The 21,323-nt window shown below is 46.8% G+C and overlaps 4 protein-coding genes and 1 non-coding gene across 7 annotated transcripts; 3 read left to right on the top strand and 2 right to left on the bottom strand.

The window, feature by feature from the left end:
* Nucleotides 1-587: 587 nt before the first annotated feature.
* On the bottom strand, nucleotides 588-4,301 carry LOC127757589 (BTB/POZ domain-containing protein At3g50780-like). Of its 2 annotated transcripts, none has more exons than XM_052283132.1 (4): nucleotides 3,990-4,301; nucleotides 3,043-3,735; nucleotides 1,853-2,748; nucleotides 588-1,485 (listed from the first exon to the last, which is right to left on the bottom strand). In XM_052283132.1, the coding sequence occupies exons 2-4, from the start codon at nucleotides 3,673-3,675 to the stop codon at nucleotides 1,473-1,475; spliced, it is 1,542 nt and encodes a 513-aa protein (XP_052139092.1). In that variant the 5' UTR covers nucleotides 3,676-3,735; nucleotides 3,990-4,301; the 3' UTR covers nucleotides 588-1,472. The 2 variants fall into 2 exon arrangements, with proteins under 2 accessions (XP_052139092.1, XP_052139091.1); XM_052283131.1 differs by having other exon boundaries at nucleotides 3,043-3,719; nucleotides 3,990-4,300.
* A 1,607-nt stretch (nucleotides 4,302-5,908) lies between these two features.
* TRNAE-UUC (transfer RNA glutamic acid (anticodon UUC)) lies at nucleotides 5,909-5,982 on the top strand. Its single transcript has one exon. It is a non-coding gene; the product is annotated as a tRNA-Glu (tRNA).
* Nucleotides 5,983-8,105: 2,123 nt separating this feature from the next.
* Nucleotides 8,106-9,176, bottom strand: LOC127757713 (uncharacterized). Its single transcript, XM_052283281.1, has one exon. The coding sequence runs from the start codon at nucleotides 9,074-9,076 to the stop codon at nucleotides 8,252-8,254; it is 825 nt and encodes a 274-aa protein (XP_052139241.1). The 5' UTR covers nucleotides 9,077-9,176; the 3' UTR covers nucleotides 8,106-8,251.
* A 3,105-nt stretch (nucleotides 9,177-12,281) lies between these two features.
* LOC127756495 (RING-H2 finger protein ATL65) lies at nucleotides 12,282-14,349 on the top strand. The gene has a single exon (XM_052281838.1). The coding sequence runs from the start codon at nucleotides 12,652-12,654 to the stop codon at nucleotides 13,969-13,971; it is 1,320 nt and encodes a 439-aa protein (XP_052137798.1). The 5' UTR covers nucleotides 12,282-12,651; the 3' UTR covers nucleotides 13,972-14,349.
* A 2,296-nt stretch (nucleotides 14,350-16,645) lies between these two features.
* LOC127756482 (octanoyltransferase LIP2p, chloroplastic-like) lies at nucleotides 16,646-18,576 on the top strand. Of its 2 annotated transcripts, none has more exons than XM_052281819.1 (4): nucleotides 16,646-16,973; nucleotides 17,354-17,618; nucleotides 18,017-18,167; nucleotides 18,265-18,576. In XM_052281819.1, the coding sequence occupies exons 1-4, from the start codon at nucleotides 16,777-16,779 to the stop codon at nucleotides 18,567-18,569; spliced, it is 918 nt and encodes a 305-aa protein (XP_052137779.1). In that variant the 5' UTR covers nucleotides 16,646-16,776; the 3' UTR covers nucleotides 18,570-18,576. The 2 variants fall into 2 exon arrangements, with proteins under 2 accessions (XP_052137779.1, XP_052137780.1); XM_052281820.1 differs by having other exon boundaries at nucleotides 18,017-18,172; nucleotides 18,265-18,417.
* Nucleotides 18,577-21,323: the final 2,747 nt, after the last annotated feature.

The raw sequence follows: 21,323 nt of genomic DNA, 5'->3' as shown, positions 1-21,323 counted from the left end.
TGATCTATGCTCTGTTCATACAAAGTAATTTTATGGTGGTTTCTATGGCTAAATATTTTGAAAAAAAATAAATGGGTGTGCTGTATACAATGTTATATGCTTTTTAGTTAGAACTAATCATATCTAAAGGCATTTACAAAAAATGTAGAAAACATATGTAAGTTAGCCATTGCCCTTTTAATATGTACTCCTATATGATTTCATAAGTAGATCTCTAATTTGATTTTTTTAAAAGCACGTCACATTTGATCATTTTCCGAGATTTTATTTATATAATGCCTCTACAAAGAAGTAGTAATGCAGTGTGCTCAGTGCCTACAGAGTAAAATATATTTTGGTGGGTTACTTTTTTTTTAAAGTTAGGATTGTGATAAAAATTGAGTAATGTAACAGTAAAATATAGTTTCTCCTTGACTGCAATACAAACTAAAGATTCACGTTCCATCATCGGATGCCTCGTACGTGGTTTGTACAAGGTTTAAATTAATTAAACAAGTAGTTCCACACTTTCATATTATAAGAGAAAAGTACAGTTACAGCAACATGCAGATGAAAGCATAAACATACTAGGTTGCAACCTTGCAATTGGAAGAGACACATGTAATGTAAGTCCATATACACATGCCAAGTTGCATAATGCTTTCACAAACATTTGAGTGAGCAGAGAGAATGCTGATATTCAAGAACATGAATTATTGAAATTATAGTATAAACAATATACCACAAAATCAAGTAGCGTTTCCTCTTCCAAACCACAGCCCAAGTAATCTAATTTGTTATTGAGCCCACAATATGTTTAGGTGAAGGCACACATCAAAGCAATTCTTTTGCCAGAATCTCAACTCTTTAAGACACATCATGTGGACAGCTCATGTTAGGTACTCACAACTTAGGAGTCACCCAACTTAGGAGTCACATTATTTAACTTCTTCTTAAGATAATGAAAAGTTGTTTACATTTTTCTCAACCATCCTTCTGACAAAGGGATCACTCAGCTGAATTTTGACCCTTTTCAGCTTATTCAAGATGGTAATCTCCCCCTGGTAAGGCACATGCTTTTCTTTCTCCAGATGCTCACCACTGAAGATTTTTACTGAATCAGATTCCATCTTGACAGCAAAGCTTTCATCATGTTGGGACTGAAGTACTGAGTTACAACCCACACTATAATGCTGCGAATTTGGTATGTAGCACATCTTTTGGATGAACAAGATCCTGAACATGCCGGGAAATTCTTACTTACCTCAACTTCCCTGAGCTGAATAATCTGATCAAGGCATACCTCATGAGTCATCGATGGAGACGCTTGACAAAAGATGATAGCAGCTTTGCCTTTTCAATTCATTCTGTAAGGTGGAGCTTCCACTAACATCAAGACCAAAAAAAATCACCATTGGCATCCCACTGAAGCTGATGCACACCGAGCTCTTTACTTTCCCCCTAATCATGCCCAACAACATCCAACTGCAAGTTTATCCACCACATCTGTCCAAAATCAAGGTAGAGAGTAGCAAAGCCGAATCATTACTTCAAAGAAATACTGTGTAAAAGTTTTGGCATAACGATTACCGATCAAGATTCTGTTATAATAGTTAAGGAAAAGGATCTGATTTTACATGCAAGCTAAGCATGCACTCTTATACAAATCTCTGGTGCACTTTGCATGATAACTCTAATCTGACCTCATGTCCATCATCAGATTGACCAAGACAATCTCCCAAAGAATCTACAATAAGCTAAATGCACTACTCTTCCCTATATTTTCAAGATGAATTTTTTGGGGGAACACCGAACACGCAAAAGGTCCGCTTGTCTTTTCAAGATGAACTTCTGTCTGATCATAAAACATTACCTTGCCTGACTGACATAAGGCCTGACAAAAGTCCTTCTCCACCATACTTCAAATGCTCTCTGGAGATTAGGGCAATTATCCCCTAACTTCAAGAATCTCCCAAGCCATGCCAGTAACATGGACCGCTGATCTTCCAAGGGAAGTGTCAGGATTGTCTGCCCGATCCCTTCCTCGACGAGCTTCCTATCGAATGACCGGCAGCTGCATTGTAACCATGAGTAGTCATCAATGAGTGGTTGCAGCCAGACTTGCAAGAGGAGAAGACGGGTGTTCTTGGATGGAAGCATCTCTCCTCTTCCAATTCCGACAAAAAGCCTTGCTGTGATACAGCTAACAGTGTGACGAGAGGCAACCGGCAATTTTCCATGTAATTCTGCAATCTCGCTTTGGTTTGCCCATAGAGCCACAAAATCATCGCAGATGCGCTGGTTAACCAATATCTCAACCAACCAGAGGAGATTATCTGTCTCCAGAGTTATTTGCCGTGTAAGTTCAACAGAAAATTCTTGTCCCGTCGCTTCTGAAAACAGTAGTCGAAGTCTGTCTAAGCAACCTTGGCATGAACTGTACAATAATTCTGAACTGATGTCTGATGATCCATCTGTGCAATGGTTGCTGTCTTTCAGAAGATTCAGAACAAGGGCTTTCATTTCCCGACGCGCCCTGTCATCAGTGCTCTTCAACACCATCTCCATTATATGAGCTAGTGTATCAGTTGGTGATTTTAGATTGTCAGAAGTAATTCTTTTCAGCAGAGGACTAACTCCATAAGCCTTGCTCTGAAGATGCCGTATCGAGGACACAACATTGTCTTCTTCCTCACCAACCCAAGGAACAGCTTCCAAATAATCCAAGCATGACTTGACACATGCGTGGAAACCAAGCGACTCGGCAACCTACAAAATTTCCCCCATTTTAAAAACGATCAATATGACAAAAAGGAGTGCTTAAGATCACTACAAAAAAAAACAAATTTCACCCTCAAATACTACTATTCATCAGAAGGAAAACACATAACCAAAGCAATGATCAGATATCAGATTGATGTGTTTATGTTCTATTTCTCGCATAATCGAAGTCTCAAAATTTTTAGTAAGATCGCAAAGAACATTTTGCACAATGTCTGAAACAAGAACACACACAGAGAGAGTTCACTGCAATGTGGAATTCAGATCATCTGCAAATATTACCTTCATGATGCGAAGAACACGCGAGACATTCTGCTTGAGCAGCTTGTGCTTGGCCTCGTCGCAGTACATGAGCCCGACGGTTTCCACATAGATCTCAGCGTCGTCGCAGTCATGGATCTCCAGGCACGAGCCATGGCCATGGCCACCGGAGCCGGAGGAGGAGGAGGAGGAGGAGAGCTTCTCGGCGAAGAAGGCGCTGCTCCGGCGGAGCACGTCCCCGTGCACGCTCATCCTCACCGCGATCCCTTCCTTGCCGTACAGCACCACCGTCACGTCGCTCGTCTTCGGCTGCCCGAACCCCACGCAGATCTTGTGCCTCTCCGCCTCCGCCTCCGCCGCCGCCGGCTGCGGCGGCGGCTCGTCGGGAGCGTCGCCGGCGACCGGCTCGCTCAGGACCGAGGGGGCCCTCGACGGCGGCGCGGATGGGGTCGTCGTCTTGTGCTGCTGCGGCGGCGGCGTCGGCGGCGGAGGCTTGTGGTTGCCGCCGCCGCCGTGGTGGTGGGGGTTGTTCTTGAGGCTCTTGTGGAGCGCCGCCGGCGACGGGCAGCACCAGAATCCCTCCGGCGTGACGGCGATCGGCACGGCCCGCATCCTCGCCGAGGCATCCACCCTCTTCGCCCTCGTCTCCTCCATCTCACATCCGATTCTTCACACGCACCTCGAAGATTTTTCTTCTCCTGAAAAAAAAATTTTCTGCGCGAGATCAAGAACACAAATCTGACAAAGGAAGAATATTACTCCGAACGCCAACTGCATTGCATGGACGCGAAATTGGGAGAACGAAAAAGGTTTGAAAGGACCAACAAAAATCCGGGGTTTTCGCATCCAGAAAATTAAAAGAACAGAAAAGATCTCTACTACTAATTGGGAAGAACAACACAACAGCAAAATGGCAGCTCGAAATAATACAGATTACTGATAACACAACACAAGAAGCAAGATTTCACCTCGAAAAACCACCACCACCGCAACAACACAAAGAAGAAGAAGAGCTCCAAGAAGCAATCCTTGTGTCCTAGTACGAATCAAGGAGATGAACTGATGAAGTGAACGAACGAAGTATAAATTTCTTGCTTTCAGCTCCCAGCAGCTACTCGTAGCTACCACATCGGGTACATTCCGGTACACGCTGCCCTAGCAGAGCAGCAGAGTGGTAGTACTACCACTAGTGGTTAACCGAATCCAATGCCTTGTCCTTACTGTTGTGTGTTAACCGAGAGCAAGCAGGCGTGGGTTTTTGTGTCCTTTGCTGCAAGGACACTCACACCCGTCCCCATTTTCACTCCACCTTCACACTGCAGCTTCACTGTTCCAGTTGGATCATGGATGGCCAAGGCCAAACATGTTTCTTTCTTTGCTTCTCCTTCAGAATTCAGAATTCAGATTGATTCTTGGCATGGTTTACTTTCCCAAGAATGGTGAATTTTAGTGGTAAACTTAGTACTAGCAGACAAGTAAGGTTTAGGTTGGAGTATAATACTAAAATTTTGTTTGGAAGTTGGGCAAAGACAAATGACACTGGATTATTTGGAGTGCAGGAACATCTTTCTTGAGATGTGAATAGAAAAAAAACAGCATGGATTGCTGTACTGCACTCTTTTGTTAGTCCCAAAAACCAATCATGTGTGAAAAGAAATGGGAGATGGCAGGAAAAGATGTGGGTGGCATGCATTATCTATGACAGTTTTTTAAGATACAAAGATGAGAGGAAAGTGCTTGATAATTGTGTGGTTTGCTTTCACATAAGATGAGAGTATGTGATGATGAGATTGAGAGGCCCACAGACACAGTGAGCAAGAATAAAGTGTAAATTGCTAGTACTGGATTAGTGGTTCAAAACACCAGATTGATGTCCCTCTTAACATCAGACCAGGAGATTACACCTCACACCAACCCTCTGCATTATATTGAGTGGATCATAATTCATACCCTCCCACAAGTTTGCCCCCAATAGAATTTAGTGTGCCATTTATGGTGTTGTTTGTACACTTGTACTGCATCAGATATCTCTTTTTATTATTGGGGAATTATTTGCGGATAATTTTTAAAAGGTCTTATTTCTCCAAAAACTTTTCTGCATCAATATTGTTCAGACCACTTGTTCAAAAGAACAAGCTATTTGTTAGGTTCATAACATATTAGTATTTAATTCATCCATGTAAAGAAATCCATCATCTACCAACCTTTCAACCATATTTCATCAAAAGACCTAAAGAATTTTTTTTTCTACTATCATTCTCATGAGCAGAGATAAGGAGAGAGCTGAGATGACATTACTACAAGCTGGGCCATGCACAAGGCAAGGCATGGGAGTGACTGACTGACATGAGTGGCCTGTACCAGTTGGATCTAGATTCTGAACAAACCGCATCAGGGACTGTGTAGAGCTTTGGCTTCTTTTCACATCTCCCTTTTTCTTTTCTTGCTCTTTTTTAGATAATAAAATTCCTTTTCTTGTTCTTGAGAAAGGCTTGCTTCTTTTCGCATCACACTTGAATTGCAGGACTATTTTTCCCAAGAAAACATGATGATGGCTCATCTGATTATTTCAATCGAGCTGAGTTTTTTTTTTCCAGTTCAGAGGAAAAATGCATAGCATATGGCCTGTTAAACTAGGGCAATCTGAGAGAAAGGTACATTTTTTTTTACAGCACCCTCTGATAGGATCAGAATCTGTCTCATAATCACTCATGAACTGGCTCCCAAATTTTCCTTTTATACTAGTTAGAAATGGAAAAAAACTAAAGTTAATGATAAGTTAATCATAAATCAGAAGTAGTGGTTACTGTTCTTTTAAAAAGAAGAACAGAAGTAGAAGTAAGAATGGCACACAAAAGTAAGAGCCGCGTGCAACACTATCATCAATTCCATTGTCGTCTAGTCCGGTTAGGATATCTGGCTTTCACCCAGACGACCCGGGTTCAAATCCCGGCAATGGAATTCTCTTTTTCATGATTTTTTCCCCTAAATATCTCATTTCACTTGCTATCATTCTTTTGAAATTGTGATAGAATGAACAAGTTGTGCACTTCCGATCCTTTTGAAATTGCTTCACCAAAACAGCTACCTTATGTCATGGGATTTGTAGAAATCTTGTGGAGAACATGTTTCCGGCATTTCAGTATGATGATGAATTGCAAATTAAAATATCATCGCTATCAAGCCCATGTCCTGATGAGATGCTCATCTTACATTTTTGAAGCTTTGCTAATGAGATTCATGATAAGTCGCAGAAATATTATCGCCTACAACCTATAGAAGATGCAAAATGGAGTATATAGGTTTCAATCTTCCAAACAAGCAAAGCATAAGAACGGTACTGCGATTTTGTTTACTCTCAGCGTTTTCAACCTGTCGATGAGCCAAGTATGTACGTACCGGAGCATCACGTCGCCGGCAGCCGCCGCCGCCGCCGCCTCGATCTCGCGCGGCCGGCGTTCCGCTGCCGCTTGATGTCACGGCGAAGCGGCGGCGATCTCTCCGGCGAGGGATTCGGCGCCGTTGCAGGTCCTACGTCCTCGGGGAGGGCGCGCGCGCTGCGGCGGCGGCGGCGGCGAGGGGGTCGCCGGCGGAGAGGCGGAGACGGACGGCGAGGAGACGGCGCCGCTTGGTTTTCCTTTTTACCCCTCGTATTGTTTGATATTTACGTTTATGCCCTCCAAGAAATGGAACGCGATGGTAGCGATCCCGAACCGTCCGATCAAAATCGTGCGTTCCAGATTCACTAGGGAACAAGAGCAGATATGCCGTGTTGATTTCGTAAAACCCCTTTGTGCATTTCTAGAATTCTAGCTGAGTAATTAATTCACTTTGATCATGTCAATTGTCAAAGTTAGAGATGGTCACTTTTGCATAGCTTCTCTGTTCTTGTATCATTCTTGCATGAAATGTTTTCTCTGAATTTCCTCTCTAATAGTGTGTCATGCACTGCTACTGTTTCTGATTAACTGATCCTGAACTTGAAAACCCTTTACTATCATTGAGCATAGTTTTTTTCCCTAAATATTATACTGTAAATGTGTTCTTCACTGTGCACAAAACTTGCATTGTGATGATGGTGCATGTTCCTTTCAAATGTTTCACCGGATGAACTATCAAAGATACTGCAGGCTGATGCAGATAAATTGTACTCCCAGGCTAAGATGATTAAGATCTCTTCTCTGCCTATCTAAGCCTACAAGGAACAAAATTATGGTGGCAAATCTGAGCCTCATGTACAGGGCAGCTTCTTGGTTAAGGACTAAGGAGTAAAGATGCTGAAGCCTGAACTAGAAGAAGGTTCCTCCACTACATCAACCACAAAAAAAGGTTGGGTTTTGATGCAGCTGCATGAATGCAGTCATTTTGCAGATGTATTTCCTAGTTCTCCTGTACTCATAGCAAGGCCCTGTTTAGTTCACACCAATCTTCTCCCCAACTCCCAACTTTCCATCACATCACATCACATCCAAAACTTTCCTACACACATATAACTTCCAACTCTTTTTTCAAACTACCAACTTTTCCCAATCTTCTCTCCAATTTCAGGAACTATACACAGCCTAAGAAAAAGTACAAAATTGAACTACAGTGATTGAGTATTCAGTGATTGATTTCTCATGGCAACTCGTTGGAGAGTCGACGCAGCTCTTACTCTGCATATCTCAGCGATGGCATTTCGATTTCAGTTCTGTCAACTGCATTCGGTTTGCAAGCAGCTGTGCACAAGACAAGAGCCAATCAAACTCCAAAAAAGAGGTGAAACTCCAATCCTGTACTACAAATATGCAGGGAAGAATCGATGCGAATTTGCTACATATTCCCTGAAAAAGAATCCTCGCATCCATCTGAAAATTCAGCTTATTTTCCTGCATTTTCACATGTTCCATGGGAGTGAACTGACTGAATTCAAGCTGTTTGAATGCAGTAGAGAGATCAATTGCGTGCTATTTTTGGGTAACAACCCTGAATTATACTGTACTAATCTTAATCTCTTACACATTACACCCTTCCGGGCTTGGATCGCAAGCAGATTGCGATCCACGTCCACGCCGTCCGATCAACATTGTGCGGCTCCGATGCGATTAGATGACGTGTACACGGGTTAATGTTATTGCACGAGTTAAATTCTGCCACGTGGGCTACGTACATGTGTACACGTGGTAGTTAATTTACAATTTTTTTTTTACCCCCCTCCGCCGCGGCGCGAAGGCGGCGGCGGCGGCGCCGGTCACCGCGCGATGAGCGAGCCGATGACGCCGGCGATGAGGGCGGTGGGGTCGCCGAGCACGGCGGAGATGACCACCTGCGCCGCGAAGCCGGCGATCTCGCAGCACCGCTTCACCTTCCCCTTCCTTCCCCAGTAGGACCCTCCCCTGCTCGCGTGGCTGCTCTTCGCCGCGCCGCGTATCACCGGCACCCTGTACCCGCCGCTCCCCGCCACCGTCACGCCGTCGTACACATTGCCGCCGCCGGCGACGCCGCCCTTGTGGCGGCCGACGCCGTTCCAGCTCTCGACGAGCATGTCCATGACGCACGCCACGTGGAGGCTGTAGCTCTTGCAGCTGCTCCGGTACGTCCAGCTCCGCCCCCGGTGCCCGCACCGGTGGCACGCCGCCGTCGCCTTCGGGTGCAGGTACAGCCTCGCGCCTCCGCCGCCGCCGGCGGAGGCGGCGCCGGCGGCGGCGTCGAGGACGTGTGGGAGCGTGGCGCAGCAGGGGTGGAGGTCGAAGCCGCAGGCGCGGCAGTGGTAGACGAAGCCGGCGACGTCGCGGCCGCAGGCGTTGCAGTAGCGCGTCCCCGGCGCGCCGGGCGCCCGCGCGAGGAAGACGAAGGCGCAGCGCGGGTAGAACGGGTGGCGGAGCGGCGGCGGCGGCGGGGACAGCGGGAGCGCGCACTGGCGGTGGAGGTCGTGGTCGCAGCCGGCGAACGGGCAGCGGAAGCGCGCGCCGATGCCGACCTCGCGGCACCCGTCGCACCGGAACGGCGTGTCGGCGTGCTCCAGCCGCAGCCGGTGGTGCGGGTGGCTGAAGTGCACCACCTCGCCGTACCTCATCCTCGCCGCCGGCGGCGGCGGCGGCGGGCGAGTTGCCGAGTTTCTCGAGGTGGTACTATTCTGCCACTACGTGTACGCGTGAGAATGTGAGGAGGAGGTGACCAAGGGGAGATTTATATTGAGTTTTGGCGTTGTTGTTACTATTAAGCTTGGAGAGGAAGGTGTCATTGGAATGGAATAGATTCTATCTACTTCTCTATTGGATTTAGATGTTTGTCTATTTGTGGTGTTTTAAACTTGTAGACCTCTTTGGAAATGAGATGTTTTTTTCTTTTTTGGAAACATAATACAAACTCCGAAAACTGGGCTAGCATACGTTGAAACTTATGAAAAAAACTGGGCTGGCATAACTTGAAACTTATGAAACCACCACACCCCTTTGTGTACCTCCGAAAACTGGGCTGGCATACCTTGAAACTTATGAAGTCACCACAGACATCTCGTTGTTAACGGATACATCACCTACCATTGAAAAACAATTAACAATAAACACGAGCACATGTGCCAAGTCTAGCACTTGACCTCGGGTGGGAAGGTTCCACCATCATAAGCCTAACCAGTTGAGGTACGCTCACTTCACAGAAAATGAGGGGTTTAGATGAATTTAATGGAAAACGAATCGATTTTGCTGAAGTCCCTTTGTTAGTTACTACATCAAAAGAAAAAAAAAACATGTCAATTTTTTTTATAAGCAATTAAGTCAAAAGCAAATTTTCCCGCATTAGAAAGGAAGCAAGTAAGGATAAGAAATATACTAAAGACAATATGCATGGTCAAATAGATAAAATTACTGGGAAATTTTGTTTGTCACTGATTGGTGATCTATAGTTCTTTTTAGTATCTTTGTTTTTGCCATTCAGCTCTCTCGCTTACATGTAGGGTCCAAACTCCAAACTGTTACAAATGGTGAAATGAGATGTTGACACGAGTCAGTGGCGAAAGGCAAAAAAAAAAAAAAAGTTCCTTCTGTGGTAGTGGAGAAAATAAATATGTGTCATGAAAGATTGTAAACTAAAGCTGTTATTTTTAATAACAGTTTGAACTGAGAATATTTTGGTTCGGATTTTGGACTGTTTCATCAAAATTCGTGTATTTCAACAAAAATTACCACGGAATTTGGAGAATCCACCAACTAGTTCAACAAGCTCATAGTTCTTTACGCCGAGAGTGGTCTGAACAAAAACTTTTCTTGCTTGATCATGGCAATACTCTACGCTTGTACAGTCTACTCTCCAAATGGCTAACTAGGCCTATGGACAAGTTCATCTGCAACCACAATTTCCAGCCACAGCGACTGTTTGTCACTGACAAAGAAAAAAACACAGGGCATCTTCTCTTTTCAGTGTGTTGGTGCTGGCATCTGTTCCTCCTCCTCCTGTCCTCCGACGTCAAATTATTCCGGTTCTTCTCTTAACTGCTAATCCTTCTTAACAAGTTCAGAGAACATCCAATTCTCAGGTTTAGCTTTTCTCCTGGGTGTTTCTTTTCTCTTGTCTTGATGATGGCTAGTGTGTACAAGGATAAGAGCGCACAAATTCTTGATTACGAATGAGTATAAGATTGGAATGTCTCCAAAAGCCTGAAAAGAAATATCTCGTCACCTGGGATTTGGGTGCTGCAAGAATCACTTGTGCAGTCAGGCAAGAATTTTGCTATGGATAAGGGGAAATTATGCTCAGATTATTGCCCCGGGATCGGTACTCTAAGTTAGAACCTGAGACATCTTTGTTACTCTGAAGAAACAATTTTTCCTGACTTGCAAGTAGTAACAGCCAGCATTGTCTGAATTGTTGGTTTTCTTTTCTTTCGCTGTCGTGAAACTGCGCAAAACAAAGATTTGCAATGACAGGAAGAAATGATGTAAAAAAAAAAACTACAACTAGGAGCAAATTCAGATTTCTGATGCCAGTTTATAGTGCTGGTGTAGCAAGGATTCAGTGTTGATATACATGTGCAAATTCAGATTTCTCTTTTACACGCATAAATATTTTACAGGCCAGTGTTGCAGTTCAGAAATATACTAGAGATCAAAACCTGAACTTTTCAATCTGAATAAAATCTGAACCGTTCTGTCAGCTTTGCTTTGATCCTTTCTCACTGAAACAGCGAGCATCTGATCTTTCCCTGAATAACCGTCATTCTGAACTTTCTGTCGAACTGTTCATGATGATATTTGGTTTACAAGATTAAGCAAGGAATTTGGTTCTGAGAGTAGAACCATCCCTTCATCAATCAGCAGCATAACAAAAAGAGACGAAAAAGAGTAAGCCTATGTAATAATAATGCAAGGAGGTGAAATTATGGAGCATAAAGAACATTGCAAAGCAGGGTTATATAGCTACTACACCTAGTGGCATTGAGACTGAAGCTTTATCCTGAGTCTCATTTTCTTCTTTATCAAAAGACAGAGGCCACTTACCAACCAGAGAGGCCTTTTTCGTCAGGAACCAAGATGAACAAGAATAGTGTTATGCTGCAGGCTTCCAAAGTCTGATCTGATGAGTTCAGTGCAGCAGCTGCAGCACAAAAATGGTTGCAGATTCACAGGGTAAGTCAGATTACAGGATGTATTGCACATCCAGTGCTTGATGCAGATGAAGCTTGAGAGAGCTGAGCTGAGAAGTGTAGGATGCTCTCATTCTTAGCACATGACAATTTGCAAAGCATATTCGACTAGGTGGAATTAATATGGACATAAGAATATGGCTATACTAGGCTACTAGCTCATGAGATTGAATAAAAGTCAGTGACAGGTTCTCTGAAGGTCAGATATTTTGAGTGCTGTCAAAGCATATAACATTGCAGTACTACAGATTATTGTTTTTTTAGGAAGGAACATTGTACTCAAGATTATTATTCTTGTCTTAAAAAAGGATTATTATTGTTCTTCTTTACACCATTTTCACATGAAACAGTGGGCTGTCTTGGGACAGAGCAGCAATTTGCCTCTTTGTTCCTCATAGTCCAGACACAATTCAGCAGTCAACTACTCCAGTATGTAGTACTCCATTTCTCAGCAGTCTTTGTTCCTCATAGTCAAGAACAGATGCAATTTTCAGAGTTTTCAGTAAATTTCCAAGGTGAATTAATCCATTTCAAAACGAGATACTCCTCCAAATAGAGCACTACTACCGCATAAAAGATTTGTACTGGTACAATAGTACGTATAGTTGATTGGTTTGATACAGCCAAAAAAAAAAATTCGGTTCTGAATGAAAATCATGTGATATGATCAGTTTGGTGTAAATACCCCCTGTTGGTCTCTCTTGTCCAAAAATGAGGAGGAGCTTTGCTTGGGAAGTCCAATGCAAGAGGAGAGTGCAGTTAATGCGCTCGTTGGCCGTTTGTTCTTGAAATAATAACACCCTTCCACCAACCCGGTGAGCTCGCAGCTTTCCACCGCTTCGCACTCAACCTCATGCAGATGCAGCTCACTCTCCATAGCTAGGAGTAGCTACTAGCCTACCACTCCACTAGCTGCTTGAGCTTGAGCTGAGCCCGCCATTGCCGCGCGCCATGCGCCCACCGAGCTGAGGCACACGAGGCGGCGAGAGGCAGGGCGGTGCAAGAACGCGATGCGCGCGCTCCGGCCGCCGCCGGCACCGGCTCCGGCTGTGTCGCCGTCGCCGGCGCCATCGCCGTATGCTGCGATGTTTGAAGGGGGTAGCATTAGCTCGCCGCCTGCTCCGAACCCGGCGACGTCGCCGGTGCCAGCGCCGGCGCCAGCCCCGGTGCCGGGGAGTGTGGCGGAGCGGGAGTTCGCGGGCGGACGGCGGGGCGCGGCGTCGAGCAGCCTGAGCCCGCCGCTCATCGCGATGCTGGCGGTGGTCGGGGCGGCGCTGCTGGTGGTGCTGTACGCGAGGCTGGTGAGCCGGGTGTTCAGGGCGGCGAGGCGGCGGTGGCGGAGGAGGAGGCGGCGGCTGCTCATGATCCCGGGCTCCCCCGCCGACGACTCGTTCGCGACGTTCACCACCTACGACAACTACTACCACACCTTCTCGCCGTACGGCCTCGACGACGCCGCCATCAAGTCGCTGCCGTCGGCGCAGTACCTCAAGTCGTCGGCGATGGCGGCGCGCGGCGGGGGCGGGGGAGGCGGAGCCGACACCGCCGCGCGCGACTGCGCCGTGTGCCTGCTCGAGTTCGCCGACGGCGACGAGCTCCGCGCGCTGCCGCTCTGCGCGCACGCGTTCCACGCGGACTGCATCGACGTCTGGCTCCGCGCGCACGCCTCGTGCCCGCTCTGCCGCGCCGCCGTCGCGCTCCCGCCCCCGGTCGCCTCCCCGGTCCGCGCCGCCCGCCGCGTGCGCCCCAGCCTCGACGACCTCCTCTTCTTCCACCCCGTCCCGCAACCACCCCACGCCGCCGCCGACCCCTCCGCCGCGCCGGCGGAGATCACCCCGGCAAGCCCGGACCACGTCGGCCCGAGAGACGACTTCCTCCTCAAGCGCTCCTACTCCTTCGGCTTCGAGCGCCACCTCCTCGCCGTGGAGGCCCCCTCCACCGCGTCCCCACCGTGGCGCTACCGCCTCAACATCGTCGGCGGCGGCGGCGGCGCGGACGGCCCAAACCGCGGCGGCCGCAGCAGCTTCTGGAGCAAGCGCTGGCCATCCCCGTTCGGCGGCGGCGGCGGCGCCGCCGCCGCCTCCCGCGTCTTCTCCTTCCGCTCCTACCGCTCCGCCGCCGCGAAATCCTCCCCGTTCTCCCGCCGCCGCGGCGGCACCGGCCCCGGCGGCGCCACCGCCCCCGGAGGCGGGTTCTTCATGTCGCTCGCGTCAGAGCCACCCTCCATCCTCGCCGCGGCGAGGCGCGCCCGCGCCGCCGCCGCCGCGTCCAGCCGGCTCCGGTGCGGCGACCCCGAGGCCCTCCTCTCGCCGGACCGGCTCAGCCGGTAGGCCTCGCCGCCGGCTGCGCGCCGAGATCCGATCCGATCCGATCTGGGTGGCGAGGTAGGTGGGCCTGGGTGGAGAGCGAGGCGCAGTAATGGCGAGATAAATGCTCGGCCTGCACAGCTCGCTGGCTCTTTAATGGCGGGGAGGACGCGCGCCCAGGCGCGAGGCGCGACGACCTCGTCTCGGATTCCGAGGCGGCGAGTCAACGGTCAACGCCCGCATCTCAGCCGTCCGATCAGAAAACGACGGTCTCCGTCAGGCCACGTGGAGGAGCATTCGTTTTCTCATCGGACGGCTAGCTTCTCGTACTACTACTCCCAATGTACTACTACCACACTATTCTGTACTTCTGCTACTACAAGAAGAAGTTTTGTTTTGTCACGGTGACCGGTGCAATTCTGCGGCGGCGGCGGCGAGAGCCGAGAGGTCGCCGCGGCGGCGCGATGGAGTCAATGGGTGGGGAGAAGGGAAGAGCAGGGCCATGCAAATTCATGCATGGATGGATGGGGAGGGTGGTGGGGTCGGGGGAGGGGGGGGGGGGGGTGCGAGCGGGATATGCGGGGATACGTTAATTGGGTGTCTCCGAAAGCGGCGACCCTGGGCCACCACCGACAGCGTGGACTGGGGCCCACTCCTGTGTCCAGCGCTGACCAGTGACCATTGGTGATATGCTATGCATATGCAATTTGTTTCTGCTCATTGAGAAAAAAAATATAAAAAATGAAAGATGCAATTTGTTTTCTTTTGAATCGAAAATGCGCATCTTCTAGGTTCGGGTAAAAAATTCTACTACGAGGTACTAGGATACCAAATTATAAATTGAATTGTGAATTAAGTATATCTTAGTTGGTTAAGTTTAAGCCTTCAACACACCACCGATGCCCGTAATACAGTTGGCGACATGTGCCATTGACGCACTAGCGCTCCTGATAAGGTTTCACTTAGGTACACAAATTTGCAAAGTGCACATCGAGGTCTCTAAGCTTGTTTTATTGTATCATTTCGGTTCAAAGTGTCGTTTGACCGTGGTCTTGCCTACGTGGCACGCCATATGGATGATGACACATTTTGCAAGTTTAAGAACCGTCAGCGCAATTTACTCTTTAAAATATTACCAGCCTACATAGTGATTGATCCATCGATCCACCTGTATCTTTCATTGAATGAAACTCCATAATTCGAAGCGAAATGTTTTCACACGAAATTCATATGAATTTTAGACAAAAGGCTCATCTTGTCCACACGATTTTCTTTGGAACAAGGGCAAGATTAGCTATAGCTAGGGAACAAGGACGAGTCCACACTCCACAGGTGGGCACCGGCTGAGTAAATGCGATGCATGATCTTGTGTGGGAGGAAACTGGTGGAGCAGCATGCATGAACATTTTGTGCACAGGCGAAGGTGGTCCGTCCATCGCCATGATCGATCGGCAGTGATGAACGCCTTTTAGCGAGCGATGAGGGAGGGGGGAGGGGGCTCCATGTGCCCATGCTTTTAATTCTTCGAGTAATCAACACGTCCATCCAGAGTCATCAGGCCGATCTATGCGGACATTTGATTACTTGCCGTCACTATTATGATATTTTGTTCAAGAGACATACAGTACAAATACATATGCTCATAATGCTCGCGCACCTATTTTTATGAGTGTACACCCTACCCGTTGAGTTGCGCTTTGGCTTCGATCGGGTCGGTGTCCTGACATGATGTTTCTTGGTGAAGTTGGAGTTGCCCGATCATATAAGTGATGGTATGATGACGATAACGTCGCACGTGCGAGGAGTTTTGCTTCCTTCTCGTGCTTTTGGCTATACTGTCCTTGTGTTAAGTAGCATTGTTGAGTGTTGTGCTTGGTTGGTCTTGCTTCGTTGCCGTAGTAGTTTAGGGCTTTAGGCTTCTTGGAGTGTTTATTGTAGTCGTGGTTTTCGCTTAGTTTTCTTTAATTAAGTGTGCATTATAAGGTTTGGTCCCATTTTCTTTTTAAAACGAGACATCTTCTTCTTATATATAAAACTTCGGCAATAACTTTACCATTCCGAATAAAATGATAGTTGAATGAGACAATTTACTTCACCTGATGGATACGAATTAAATTGAGTCATAGTTGAGAGAATCGAAATGGACATTTTTCGTTATTTCTAGGAAAACATACACCGAAGGTCCTTGGACTTGTCATTGAGTTAAAAAACATCCTTAAACCGCTAAACCAGATATCCAATGTCCCTTAACTAATTAAAACCGGTCACAATATGTCCTTCAATGGCTGAGTTAGCGTGGGACCCACGTGGGCCCCACATGTCAGGATGCCACGTCATCTCTCTTTCCCCTCTTCTCTCCCTTCCTCCTCCTCTCTCTCTCACTCTTCTCTTGCAGGCCTGCGTGGCATACTGACATGTGGGGTCCACATAGGTCCCATGCTGACTCAGCCACCACGTCGAACAAATCGGGGTCAAAACCACCAAAGGACCTATTATGACCGGTTTTGATTAGTTAAGAGACGCCGGATATCTGGTTTTGTGGTTTAAGGATGTTTTTTTTAACTCGATGACAAGTTCAGGGACCTTTGGTGTACTTTTTCCTTATTTTTAATCGAAGAAAGTTTACAGCCCACGTATCTGCTATATATGGGCCGGGCTTAGTACTGAGCCCAAATTAGTCGTCTAGTCGTCGGTGAATTCAACACCCCACGCTAGACGGCCGCCATGGCCTTCTCCTCCTCGCCTCCTCGGTGACTCCGCCCGCCGCCGCTGGCTGCCGGCGCAGCGCCACCCTACAAGTCACCGCCCCACCGCGAGAGGAGGGCGGGCATGGCCTTGCCCTGCTCCTATGGCTCCCACTGCGCCGCCCTGCCCTTCCCTGCCGTGGTCTCCAGGGCGGCCTCCTCGCCGCCACCGCGCTCCCGGGGGAGATGGCCCAGCCTACCACCCGCCGGATGCTTCCACGCCGCGCCAAGGGACGCCGCTCTGGTGTCCGGCTCCGCTGCTGGTGGCGTGAGCAGGAGGAGGTTTGGTGCCCCGTGAATCTCCTAGTATACCTAGTTTCTTTCGAATGCCTAATTTATTGTTCCAAATGGGAAGGAAGAAACCGTGTCAGTGTCGTTGTTTCGATTGTATTAGTTGATGATGTATTTCTGGTTTATGATTTGATTTAACCGGTCTTGCTGGTCATTCGGTTGAATTCATCAGCACGAACAATCCACAAATGGCTTTGTTTTGCTCAAAGAGTTGTTCTGTACAAACTTTAGAACTCTCAAAGCTTCACTGTTTTTTGGGAAGCAGCAAACTGAATTTGAACCTGATGTGTAGTTGAATTGTGGCATTCTACTAGAAAATTGTGTTGCCTGCTTGCCACTGATTGTTCTGACTATGTGGTTGTATTCAACAGGTGTGAGTTATTTGACCTCCATCAGCACATCGTTCCATTTGCGGAATCTTGGGCTTGGCAGCAGTCCATTGTGACAAGGAGGAAAGGGTTGGTAGGCACGGATGAAGATCACTCCGACACCTTAATCGCGCTGCAGCATCCACCAGTTTATACGCTAGGCATTGACAGCACCGAGGACTACCTCCATTTCGATGTTAAAGATGCTCCTTTTGAGGTTCACCGTATTGACCGTGGTGGGGAGGTGACATATCATGGTCCTGGACAGGTATGTACCATAATGTCAGTGAAGCTCATATTGTTACATATCACGAATCGTGGTTCATTTCTTTTACTTGTGAATAAGCTGTATGGTTCTCCATTATCATCTAGACATCTAGTTATAGATAGTTAAAACTTCAAGTATAGGCCTAGCTGTGATGAAATCTTGATTTTCACTAAGGCAGAAGATTGTGGCTTTTTTTGCTACAATTTATGATGTATTCTACCTAGTTAAACTTCATGTATATCCCTAGCTGTGGTTAATCTGGTTATCAAAATTTGTGATAAAATCCTGGTTTTCCCGGAAGATTGTGGCTTCTATTCCTATTGGATACTCAATCTTTGCATGAAATTCGTTTATAGCTAATATCTGTGCTTCTGACAGTCATTTTATTGTCTCCTTAGCTTGTAATGTACCCGATTATCAACTTGCGATATCATCAAATGGACCTTCATTGGTACTTTAGATCACTTGAAGAGGTGATCATTCGTGCCCTTCAGTCCGCATTTTCCATCAAGGCATCTAGGGTAGAAGGTCTAACCGGTGTCTGGGTTGGTATGGTACTATCCTTTTGGAAATTGTGATATTATTTTGAATTTTCTGTGAGATATAATGACGTGTTACTAATATATCCCCTCTATTTACTTTTTAGGAGATAAGAAAGTTGCAGCAATAGGAATTCATGTCTCACGATGGATAGCATATCATGGTCTAGCACTCAACGTAACCACTGACTTAACACCATTTCAACTCATTGTTCCCTGTGGCATAAAAGATCGTGGCGTTGGGAGCATCAAAGAGATATTGCAAATAGCATCTGATGGAAAAGAGATAGACGAAACAGCATTGATCGATAAAGCCTACAGAACCCTGCTTAAAGAGTTTGCTGAAGTTTTCCAGCTCTCTTTATATCACAACCCTAACTGGGATCTTCAGGAAAGCAAAAATTTTAGTTAACTGCAGAATATTTTATTGGATTCTTGAAATTCAACTTGCATTGAAGTCAGAAACCAGTACAGGTGGATAGAGAGGCAAACATAATTAGATCAAAGTGAAGTCTCCTTCACTCTAATATCACCAAAACTGCAGAACTAGTCATCCATGTGCGCAAGCTCAAACTTTTGCTTCACCTGCCAATCAGATAACGCTATCAGTTTTGAAGATGATGGTAATATGTAGGAGAGGTGAGAAGTTCAGCCAAGCCAATTAACCTTCTGTTAGGAGCCATGTGGGCTGCAATATGGGCTGGATCAGCTACTTTCCAAAGAAGTCCGAGCAAGCCCAAGAGGCAACCATATATAAGTAGCAGTAGCACTTCTAGGAGGGGACGAACAGATTGATTGGCCAAGGCGGCGACCTGGAGGCTGGCTGGCCTCTTTGTCGATCTCTCCTCTATCTCCCTTCTTCTCTACTAGTCTAGAAGCTACTAGAACCTTCTAGCCCTTGTATCCTTCCATCTTCCACCTTAAAACCACTCCACTATTGTAACAGACTTGGTTGTTCCCTGTGTTGGATTTGGCACTGCTATTTCTGAAATTACATTGTTGGGTGGGTCTCTAACAATCTGGTATCAGAGCCAACAATCCCCACTGAGTTCACCAAGCAAGCTGCCATGGCAAGTGAACATAAGTTGGATATGATTTTGAGGCGAATGGAGGAGTTTGAACGAAGGCGGGTGGAGGCAGAGCAGACAAGGAGAGCTGATTTCCAATCTCTCAAGGCAGCGTTAGCATCATGGATTCCCCATGTACAGAATAACACTGAAGACTCACATTTTTTGGTTGGAAACAAGCAGTACAAGATGACGCCCACTATGTGTTCGACAGAATGCTTTAGCCCCAATGTCGAGCCCAATCTCGCTGTTGATGTGGTTGTTACGTGTGCCACCACTTCTATGACCTCTGTTGATCTGGTATCTGCTGAGGACGCAATCGGTGCAACCTACATCTACAATCCTGTACAGCCCATGGTAACGCCCGCCAAGTGTTTGACAAATTGCTCCAACCCCAATAACATCCCAGACCTCACCGTGGCAGCAGTGGTTACGTGCACCTCCACTTCTCTGGCCTCCATGGACCTGGAAGTTGGTAAGGACGTCGCCTGCACCACTGAAATTGATGGCCCTGACTGTCACAAGGAGACGCACACCAAATGTTCGATGTTAGGCCTTGATGTCAAGGGTGGCGCAGACCACGTCGGGGGCGCGTTCCTGATAATGTCGGGTGTGGCCAAGTCTGTTCCAATATCTATCGAGTCAATTGACATCTTCTCGGCAAGGTTGGTCAGCGACCTCAAGCAGGACATACCAACGCCCACCGGGTGTTTGTTGAGAATCCCTCGATATGACAGCAAGACACAGTTCAGTAAAAAGCTAAGGCTGGAGGGGATTGAATTGAAGCCATGGCCACCTCCAACCTACAGTGGAGTGATTAGCGGACTGGAGTTCCGACCAATGCCCTGGCCAGCATTCATCTATTGTTGGCTTGAAGAACATCTACTTGATCCTTGGCCACCACCAACTGAATGGGCTGAGTTGGAACTGTGGCCCCCACCACATGAGAATGACATCCTGCCCTTATTGATCAATGGCTTCACCCATATCCTGGTGGATCGAAAAGCAATTTCAAAATTCTGGAAAGCGATTTGGAGTGAGTTAGGTGAAGAATGGTCATTGTTTGTTCCTAAGCTATATGAGCTGCACTTGAGTGGTCTCCTTCAGCATTCAGTAAGCATGATATCACAACAGCTTATGTCAAGGAGGATATGGTCCACTAAGGCTAAAATGAAGATGTTGAATGGTTGGGATTCTAAACAGTACCTGAGCATTATGCGGCCTATTCCAGGATTGCTTGTTAAACTTATCCAAGATATATCTCCAAAGAGCCATCATCAAGCTTATATAGAAGCTCAAGTTGCTAAAAAATTCTTGGAAAACTTTGGTGAAGATAAGGTACACTTTTTGGCTCAATCAATTGCTGTACCTGACACTCACCTTGGACAAGGCTGTATTGGCTGTTGTTGGTTGTATGGCCCAAATGCAATTAGCACATTCCATTTACTAATAGCCATACTGCATATTGTGAGACCACTTTACATGGAAAATATTTTCACTAGGACTTCACATGTAGCAAAGAAATAGGCTACAGACTTGAAAGGTGTTGTGTTTGATTGGAATATACTGGGTATAGTGGTTCAAGAGGTCAATTACATTGAATTGATCTGTGACCGGGATTCGTATGGTTGTAGTGTTCAGAAGTGCTATCCTCAGTCTATTCTATTCATGCACAATGGTTGGTCTTTTGGTGGATTGCTTGATTGGAACTCTAAACAATACAAGAACAGTATGCTAATTGTGAACCCATTGGAACTCATGCAAGTACTGTTAGTGCCATTAGTGTGGGATCCAGATGCTGAGATGGGTCAGATTGTTAGCTACGCTCTACAACCAGAAAATTGTCAATTAACTACCTGCATGAGAGCACATTGCATTAAGCCAAGTGATTATGAGATCATCACTGCCAAAGAAAACCATGCTGCTGATGCTCCTAGACTGCTTATTGATGTAATGGAGGATGAAGGCAATACAGTTTGGACTTTAGAATTTTCAGTCAGTGGAGTGGTACAGAAGAAGCGTGATCTTTGGTTGTGTGCATTTGCTGTTAACAAGGACATGAAGGTTGTTATGTTCCTGCAGCAATATGGTTATGCAAA

This window comes from Oryza glaberrima, chromosome 12 (genome assembly GCF_000147395.1).
Source record: "Oryza glaberrima chromosome 12, OglaRS2, whole genome shotgun sequence".
Taxonomy (NCBI): domain Eukaryota; kingdom Viridiplantae; phylum Streptophyta; class Magnoliopsida; order Poales; family Poaceae; genus Oryza; species Oryza glaberrima.
The sequence above is the reverse complement of the archived record's forward strand: the minus strand, read 5'-3'. Positions and strand labels throughout refer to the sequence as shown.

What these genes read in the sequence shown, in the direction of transcription:
- LOC127757713 (XM_052283281.1), bottom strand. Translation starts at nt 9,076, where the DNA reads ATGAGGTACGGCGAGGTGGTGCACTTCAGCCACCCGCACCACCGGCTG.
- LOC127757589 (XM_052283132.1), bottom strand. Translation starts at nt 3,675, where the DNA reads ATGGAGGAGACGAGGGCGAAGAGGGTGGATGCCTCGGCGAGGATGCGG. An exon ending in GTGTTCTTCGCATCATGAAG is followed by an intron (nt 2,749 to 3,042) that starts GTAATATTTGCA and finishes GAAATTTTGTAG; the next exon opens with GTTGCCGAGTCGCTTGGTTT.
- LOC127756495 (XM_052281838.1), top strand. Translation starts at nt 12,652, where the DNA reads ATGCGCGCGCTCCGGCCGCCGCCGGCACCGGCTCCGGCTGTGTCGCCG.
- LOC127756482 (XM_052281819.1), top strand. Translation starts at nt 16,777, where the DNA reads ATGGCCTTGCCCTGCTCCTATGGCTCCCACTGCGCCGCCCTGCCCTTC. An exon ending in CATATCATGGTCCTGGACAG is followed by an intron (nt 17,619 to 18,016) that starts GTATGTACCATA and finishes TTGTCTCCTTAG; the next exon opens with CTTGTAATGTACCCGATTAT. An exon ending in TCTAACCGGTGTCTGGGTTG is followed by an intron (nt 18,168 to 18,264) that starts GTATGGTACTAT and finishes TTTACTTTTTAG; the next exon opens with GAGATAAGAAAGTTGCAGCA.